Consider the following 9,022-nt stretch of genomic DNA (forward strand, 5'->3'; position numbering starts at 1 on the left):
GGGTGACCCCAAACCCCCCAAACCCAAGGCAGGGTGACCCCAAACCCAGGACAGGATGACTCCAAACCCTCAAACCCGGGACAGGGTGACCCCAAACCCCCCAAACCCGGGGCGGGGTGACCCCAAACCCCCCCAAACCCCATCCCCAGCCCCACCTGAAGGGGTGCCCCTCGTCGGACTTGTGCAGGGCCTGCACCACGGCCCTGTAGACGCGCAGGCTGATGGTGACGCAGAGCAGGGCCAGCGCCACGTGGGCCACCACGGTCACCGCGCTCAGCGTGGCCAGGGACAGCAGCAGCACCAGGCTGGCGCCGAAGGCCACCGCGCTCCTCCTCACGTCCCGCCAGAACAGCAGATCCCGCACTGAGGGGGGACACAACGGGGTCAGTGGGGGGGACATGGGGCAGGGACACACAGGACAGGGGACACACACGGGTCAGGGGTCACTGGGGACACAGAGCAGGGGACACACACACAGGACAGGGTCACTGGGGACACAGCGGGGTCACTGGGGGGGACACGGAGCAGGGACACACAGGACAGGGGACACACACGGGTCAGGAGTCACTGGGGACACAGTGGGGTCACTGGGGGGGACATGAGGAGGAGACACACAGGACAGGGGACACACATGGGTCAGGGGTCACTGGGGGGACATGGAGCAGGGACACACACAGGACAGGGGTCACTGGGGACACAGAAAAGGGTCATTGGGGGGGACACGGAGCAGGGACACACACCCAGGTCAGGGGTCACTGGGAGGGGACACAGGACAGGGGTCACTGGGGGGGACACACACGGGTCAGGGGTCACTGGGGACACAGAAAAAGGTCACTGGGGGGACACGGAGCAGGGACACAGGGGAGGGACACAAAACTGGGGTCACTGGGGTCACACACACACAGGTCAGGGGTCACTGGGGTCACCCCTGGTGTCCCCACCCCCCCATCGAGTGGGGACTGGTGACGTTTTTGGGGTAGACAGAGAGCGATGCCACCCCCCCCTCAGTCATTGGTGTGGCACTAATTAACCCTCCCCTCATTAAAAGTGGCGCTTATCGTCTCCCCCCCAATTTAAAAGCGGATCTTAATTAGCCCCCCTTACAAATAGATTTTAATTAACCCAACCCCCAATGAAAATGTTCCTTAATTAACAACCTCCCCAAGTAAAAATGGGCCTTAATTAACAACCCCCCCCCGAGGAAAATTGAGCCTTAATTAACAACCCTCCCCCGAGTAAAATTGGGCCTTAATTAATCCCCCTAAGTTAAAAAGGGCCTTAATTAACCTGCCCTCATTAAAACACGACTTAATTAATCTCCCATTAAAAATAGATCTTAATTAATCTTCTCCATCATAAATGGACCTTAATTACCCTCCCCTCTGTAAAAACCAGGCATTAATTACCCCCCCAAAGTGCGATGGCGGGTTTTGCCCCAAATCCCTCTTTTTCACCCCAAACCCCTTTTACTTCCCCCAAACGAAGGCAGACACGGGGCTCCCCCCCCAGACACCATTTTGGGGTGGGGTCCCCCCTTTTTGGGTGTGAACGACCCTCCCAACTGCAGCGGCGGGTTTGGCCCCAAATCCCCCGTTTTTACCCCAAAACAAGGCGCTCACTGGGCTCCCCCCCCTCCAAAATTTCAGGGTGGGGTCCCCCCTTTAACCCCTCTTCCCCCCCCCCCTTTTTGGGGTGTCAATTAACAGCTCCCCCTCCTCCCCCCCCCGATGTTTTCGGCGGCGTTTTGGGGTAAAAAAAATCCCTTTTTTGGGGAAAAAAAAAAGCCTTTTTGGAGTGAAAAAAAAGCCCTTTTAGGGGTGAAAAAAAAAGCTTTTTTTGGGGAAAAAAAAAAAGCCGTTTTCGGGGTGCAAAAGGCCCTTTTTGGGGCTTTACCTGCCAGGCGGGGGAGGCCCCAGGCCGGGGGGCTCTCGGGGGGTCCCCCCAGCTCCCGCAGTGCCCGCAGGGTCTGGTGCTCCTGCTCCCAGTCCCCGACCCCGGGGCCCCCCTTGGGGACATCGGGGGGGCCCTTGGGGACATCGGGGGTGGCCCCACGGGGCAGGGGGGGCTCCGGGGGGGCCTCTCCCGGCCCCTCCTCGATGACGGTGCTGTCGGAGTCACCAGAGCTGTCGCCGTCGGCACCGGGGGGGACACCGGGGACACCCGGCCCGGTGCCACCAGTGCCACCAGTGCCACCTCCAGCGAAGCCGTTCCCGATGCCGGGGACGCCGCTGAGGTCACTTCCAATGCCAGGGACACCAATTCCAGTGCCAGGGACACCAACTCCAACGCCAGGGGCACCGGGGACACCGTTCCCGATGACGCCGCTCCCGCCACCAGTGCCACCAGTGCCACCAGTGCCGCCGTTCCCAGTGCCACCGGCGCCACTCCTGATGCCCAGGACGTCGCTCCCAGCGCCGAGACCACCCTTCCCAGCGCCGGAGATGCCATTCCCAGTGCCACTGCCACCACTCTTGATGCCCAGGACGTCACTCCCAGCGCCAGGGCCATCGTTCCCAGCGCTGAGGTCGCCGCTCCCGATGCCCGGGACACCGGTCCCGATGCCACCGGTAACGGCGCCGCCTTTCCCAGTGGCGGGGCCGCCATTCCCAGCGCCAACACTGACATTCCCAGTGCCGCTGCCTCCTTTCCCAGCGCCGGTGCCACCATTCCCAGCGCCAACATCGCCGCTCCCGGTGCCACTTCCACCGCTGCCGGTGCCACTTCCAGCGCTCTTGGTGCCCAGGTCACCACTCCCGGTGCCCAGGTCACCATTCCTGGTGCCCAGGTCGCCCTTGGCGGTGCCTGGGGGGCCATTCCCGATGCCCAGGTCGCCGTTGATGGTGCCCAGGTCGTCATTCCTGGTGCCAAGGTTGCCGTTGGCGGTGCCCAGGTCGCCGTCCCCGGTGCCCAGGTGGCCGTTGCCCTCGACCAGGTCCCAGGTGAGCAGCTCGCTGGTGAAGCTGTGCATCTCCCTCACACACCGCGACACCTCCTCCAGCGCCGCGGCCGAGCCGGGCGGGGGCCGGCCCAGGGTCCCCCTGCCGGGGGGGTTCCCGCCGGGGGGGGTCCCGCCGGGCACCGACGACCCCCCTCGTGATGCCGGGGGGGGCCCGAAGTGGCACTCGCGGCCCTCGGGGATCTGCGCCAGCGCGGGGCCGAACTCGCGGTCGAAGGCGGCGCGGTCGGGGACCACCTCGAACGGAGACTCCGGAGACTCCGGGGGGCTCGGGGGGGGCAGCCCCGGGGTGACCCCCCGGCCGGGCGGGGACGGGGCCGCTGCGGGAGGGGGGACACGGTCAGGGGACCCTCCCCCCCCCCAACCTGTCCGTGTGACCCCTGACCCCGGCCCGGGGGTGGGGGGGGGGGCGGGGAACCCCCTGAGACCCCCCCCGGCATTGGGGGGGGCCCAGGTCCCCTTCCTGGGGGGTTCATGCACCCACTGCACCCCCACAGTGGTTTGGGGTCCCCCCCATCATTTTGGGGTCCTGTGTCCCCTCCTTAGGGGGTCCATGCACCCACTGCACCCCTATAGTGGTTTGGGGTCACCCCCCATCATTTTGGGGGTCCTAACTCCCCTCCCTTAGGGATCCATGCACTCACTGCATCCCCACGGCGATTTGGGGTCCCCCCCATCATTTTGGGGTCCCAAGTCCCCTCCCTGGGGGGGTCTGTACACCCAGTGCACCCCCGTGGCAGTTTGGGGAGACCCCCATCATTTTGGGGTCCTGCGTCCCCTCCCTGGGGGGGCCATGCACCCACTGCACCCCTATAGTGGTTTGGGGTCACCCCCCATCATTTTGGGGTCCTGCGTCCCCTCCCTGGGGGGGCCATGCACCCACTACACCCCCACAGTGGTTTTTGATCATCCCATAATTTTGGGGTCCCGTGTCCCCTCCCTGGGGGGGTCCAGGCACCCCCTGCACCCCCCCAGTGCTTTGGGGTCCCCCCCGTGCCTTCCCCCCAAAGGTTTGGGGGTTCCCCCCCCTGCCCTGCAGGTGATGAGGCATTTTGGGGGTCCCTCCTGTCCCTCCCCCTCGCAGCATTTTGGGGGTCCCCCCACTCTGGCCATGCGGGGGGGGGCTGTGCACTTCAGGAGGCATTTTGGGGTCCCCCCTTGTGCCCCCCCCAGCAGTTTTGGGGTGTCCCTCCCCCAGCACGGCCATGCAGGGTTTTGGGGTCCCCCCTGCCCCCCCCAGCAGTTTTGGGGTGTCCCCCCCCATTCCAGCCATGCAGGGGGGGTCGAGCGGGACCCGCGGCGGCACCAGAGGTCCCCCCACCCCCCAAATCCACCCCAAATCCTGGGGGGGGGAAAAATGTCAGTCTGGGGCTAAAAACGCTCATTTTGGGGCTGAAACCACCCAGGGTTTGGGGAAAACTGCAGATTTTGGGGCTAAACCCCCCCGTTTTGGGGTCTGACTCGCAGGTTTGGGGGAGTCTCGCAGGAGACCTCCATTTGGGGCTGAAAAAAAACGTTTTGGGGCCAAAATCATTTATTTTGGGACTTGTTTTGAGGTTGAAATTCCTCATTTGGGTCCAGAGTGAGGATGGGGGGGGTCAGGACACCCCAAAACCTGCAGGTGTGGGTCCAGGAAATTTAGGAGGGTCCTGCAGGGGACCTCAAATTGGGGCTAAACCCATTAATTTTGGGGCTAAACCCACTAATTTTGGGACTAACATCACTAATTTTGGGGCTAATACCTGTAATTTTGAGACTAAAACCTCTAATTTTGGGGTGAAACCCCCCAATTCTGGGCCTGAATTCATCCCCCCCGAGGATCCCAGTGCTGGGGGGGGTGGATTTTGGGGTCCCTCCCCCCCGTTCCCCCCCCAAGGGCGGCACAGGCGGGTCAGGGGTGGGGGGGAAGGTTTTTTTTTTGAGGCCAAATCACCAAAAACGCCGATTTTCTCCTGGAGCAGCAGCAGCAGCAGCAGCAGCGGGGGAGGGGGGGCCGTGCAAAGCGGGGGAGGGGCATTTTGGGGGGGGGCACAGCCAGGGGGGGCAAAGCTGGGAGGGGGAGAGGGGGTCTGACCCCCGAAAACAGAGAAAAAAACGAGTTAAAAAGCAGAAAAAGAAGAGAAAAAGAAAATTTGTCTATTTTTGTTAATTTAATCCCCCACCCCCCAAAATGTGGTGAAACCCCCTAAAATCAGGGGGGATTTTGGGGGGTCACCCCCACCCCTCAACACCCAGGGGGCATTGAGGGCCCAAAGTTGGGGGTGGGACCCCCAAATTGGCTCAGGGCCCCCCCAAATTGGCTCAGGGACCCCCAAATTGGCTCAAGAACCCCAAATTGGCTCAGGGACCCCCCAAATTGGCTCAGGGATCCCCAAATTGGCGCAGGGACCCCCCCAAATTGGCTCAGGGACCCCCAAATTGGCTCAGGGACCCCCAAATTGGCTCAGGGACCCCCAAATTGGCTCAGGGACAGGTTTTTTTTCGGGGGGGGAAAGACTTGCCTGGTGAAGCCGCAAAGAGAGAAACAGGCTGGGAGGAGGAAGAGGAGGAGGAAGAAGAAGAAGAGGAGGAGGAAGAAGAAATGGGGGGATCTGCAAGAGAACACAGAGGGTGAGAGCTCAGAGACCCCCAAACCCCCCCAAAATCACCGGGGGAACCCCCAAAACCCCCCAGAATTCCCAAGGCCCCCCCAAACCCCCCGAGCTGGACTCCGAGGACCCTTTTCCACAGGGTCTTACCCCAAATTTTGGGGGGTTTGGGGCTCAGGGTTTCCCAGCCCCCCCTTTTTGTGTCGCAAAACCCCCCAGAAAAGCCCAAGTTTTGCTCGAATTTGAGGGGTTTTACCCCATTTCCTCCCCCCCCGGTCGCAGTTTGGGGCAGGAATCGGCGCAGGGATCGTTCTCCAAACCCCCCCAACCCCAAAAGAAGGCGGGTGAGACCCCTCCCCAGGAGGGAGCTGGGGGGAAAACACCGAGTTTTGGGGGGAAAACGCCGAGTTTTGGGGGGAAAATGCAACATTTTGGGGACAAAATGCAACTATTTTGGGGGAAAACGCAACATTTTAGGGAGAAAATGCAACGTTTTGGGGGGAAATGCAACATTTTGGGGGAAAGCGTCGAGTTTTGGGGGGAAAACGCAACATTTTGGGGGGAAAACGCAACATTTCGGGGGGAAAACAAAACATTTTGGGAAGAAGCCCCAACATTTTGGGGTTTTGAGGCCCCCAGGGGTGAAAACTACAGTGAAATCCTGGGAATTTGGGGTGAAATCCTGGGAATTCGAGGTGAAATCCCAGGAATTGCCGAGTCAGGGAGAGCTGAAAGCAGGGGGGGGTCCCAGGGGGCCCCCCCAGGAAGGACGGACGGAGCAACGACCCCCCCAAAAAACCCCAAGGGCCCCTTTTCGGGGGGGTTTTACCCCATTTCTGAGGGATAAGGGGTGGGGGTGGCACTGCCCCCCAAATCTGCCCCCCCCAAAGGCCTCAGCCCCTAAAAACACCCCCAAAGTTCCCTCTAAAAGCCTCTTCACCCCCAAAACGTCCCCTAAAAGCCTCTTCGCCCCCCAAATTTGCCCCTTAGAAGCCTTTTTACCCCCCAAAAAGCCTCCTCGCCCCGAAATCTGCTCCCTAAAAGCCTCTTCACCCCAAAATCTGCCCCTAAAAGCCCATTGATCCCCAAAATTACCCCCCAAAGGCTTCTTTATCCCCCCCAATTTGCCCCTTAAGTGTCCTTACTGCCCTAAAAGCCCATTTACCTCACACCTGCCTCCAAAACCCCTTCTCTTCCCCCAAAATTCCCCACCCAAAGCCTCTTTACCCTCCAAAACCCCCCCAAAAGGTCTCTTCGCCCCCAGATCTGCCCCCTCAAAAGCCTCTTCCCCCCCTGTATTTGCCCCCTAAATTTCCTCACCCTCGTTTCTGTTCCCTAAAAGCTTCTTCATCCCTCACCCACCCCCAAAAAAGCCAAAACCCTCCCTAAAACCTCCTCCCGCCCGTATTTGCCCCTGACAGATCCGTAACCCCCGTTTCCACCCCCCAAGAAGCCTCTTCCCCTCACGCCTGCCCCCAAAACCCCCTTTCCCCCCAAATCTGCCCCTTAAAAGCCTCTTTACCCCCCAACCCTCCTCCGAAAGCCTCTTCCCCCCTATATTTGCCTCTTAAAGACCTGTGGGCCCCGTTTCTGCCCCCCGAAAGCCCCTTCCCCTCACACGCGCCCCCTTTTCCCCCCCAAATCGCCCCTTTCCCCTCACGTTCCCCCCTCAGGGCCTCGCCCCCCCCTCAGGCCCCACAGAGGCCCCGCCCGGCCCTTACCGGTGCACGACACGGAGCCGCCGCGGCAGCCGCCGGGCTGGGGCCGCCCGGAGGAGGGGGAAGAGGGGAAGGAGGACGAGGAGACGACGGGGAACTGCGCGGCGGGGTCGGCCATGGCGGCGGCGGCGGGGACGGAGCGCGGGGGAGGCGCGTCCGTGCGGGGCGGTGGCCGCGCCCCGACTGCGGGGGGGGGCGGTGCCGCGGGGGGCGTGACCAGGCAGGGTGCGACCAATCAACGCCGGGCGGCAACAGGGGAAAGGCGTGGCCAAAGATACTGAGCCAATCGGCGCCTCGTTCTGGCGGCGTGGGGGGCGGGGCTGGGAGGAGAGAACCAATGGGAACGCGCCGCCCTCCCGCCGCAGCTCGGCGCTGCTGCGCATGCGCGGGAGAGGGGGCGCGGTTGCCATGGCAGCGGCGGGGAGGGGCGCCGCGCATGCCCGGTACGGGAAGCAGTTGCCATGGCAGCCGCGGGGCGCGCGGTGCATGGCGGGAGTTGTAGGCCCGGGGGGGAAGGGGATCTGGGGGGATCCTGAGGGAAGAAGGGGCCATGGGGGGCCCTGTAGGGCGCCTCGCCCCGGGGGATGTCCCCTAAATCCGGTGAGGGGCTGTAGGAGTCCAGGAGGAGAGGGAAAGGGGTCCCAGCACGTCCCTTATGGGGGTGGGGGGGCGCAGCGGCGCGGCGGGGGGGGGGAGGGGGGGGCAAAGGGGCTGTGGGGGGTCCCCGGAAAGGGCGGGGAGCCACAGAGAGCGGCCCGTGGGCCGGGAGGGCCTCCTTTGGCGCCGAACACGGCGCCCCCTGCCGGGCGGGAGGACCCACCGCGCCGAGGGGGAGAACCGGGCACTCGGGAATGGGCGGGGCCTGAGCGGGTCACGAGGACACCGGGTCACGCCCCTTCCCCGGCGGCCAGGCCAAAGGACCAATCAGCGCCCGGGGGGCGGAGGGGGCGTGGTCACGGGCGGGAGCGGCGGCTCCTCCAGCCAATGGCGACGCGGGGGTGGAGGCGCGCGGGCCACTCAGGCGCCGGATTTGGGGAGAGGGGGCGCGGCCTCCAGCGGGCGGCCAATAGGGAGCGAGGGGGCGGGGCCAGCGGGGCCGCCGGGACGCGGGGGAAGCGGCGGTGGCGGAGCGGTGAGTTTTGGGGGGGGGGGGGGGGGGGATCCCACGTGACCTCCCGTATCGCGTGACTATCGCGACATGACACCACCCCCCCCTCCGGGACCGAGGACTCCCCTCCCCACCCCGGGGCCGATCGGCTGTTTTGGGGGCCGCGACCCCCGGGACCCCCCGTGGGTCCCAGGTGACCCCCACCCCCCCCGCCGGACCCCCCTGTAGGGCCCGGGACCCTCTATAGGGGCCGAGACCCCTCTGCAAGACCCCCCTGTCAGCCCCTATAGGACCTGGGACCCCTTTATAGGACCTGGCACCCCCCATATAGGGCCCGGGACCCTCTTATGGGGTCTGGGACCCCCTACAGGGGTCGGGAGCCCCTTATGGGGTCTGGGACCCCCTATAGGAACCAAGAGCCTTTTATGGGGACCGGGACCCCCTCTAAGGAGCCAGGACCCCATTTATGGACCGAGACCCTCCTGTCAGTCCCCTGTAGGGTCTGGGAGCCCCCCATAGACCAGACCCCCTATAGGCACCCAGGCCCCTTTGCAAGACCCCCCCGAACTCCCCCTATAGGCCCTTTAGACTTGGTCCCAGTATGGACCAGCGCTCCCAGTTTGGCCCCACTGGGCGGTTCTCCCGGGGGCCA

General features: G+C 63.7%; 1 protein-coding gene across 1 annotated transcript; it reads right to left on the bottom strand.

Moving 5' to 3' along the window:
* Positions 1–155: 155 nt before the first annotated feature.
* LOC113978836 (elastin-like) lies at positions 156–7,750 on the bottom strand (the record flags this gene model as incomplete). The annotated part of the gene is made up of 8 exons (XM_027706087.1): positions 7,612–7,750; positions 7,266–7,445; positions 5,458–5,547; positions 2,626–3,276; positions 2,372–2,580; positions 2,032–2,341; positions 1,894–1,992; positions 156–363 (listed from the first exon to the last, which is right to left on the bottom strand). Coding segments are annotated over exons 1-8 (1,886 nt in total), but the record flags the coding sequence as incomplete, so codon positions are not given.
* Positions 7,751–9,022: the final 1,272 nt, after the last annotated feature.

The sequence above is a fragment of the Neopelma chrysocephalum genome, unplaced genomic scaffold (genome assembly GCF_003984885.1).
Source record: "Neopelma chrysocephalum unplaced genomic scaffold, ASM398488v2 Primary Assembly neopelma1_362, whole genome shotgun sequence".
NCBI lineage: Eukaryota > Metazoa > Chordata > Aves > Passeriformes > Pipridae > Neopelma > Neopelma chrysocephalum.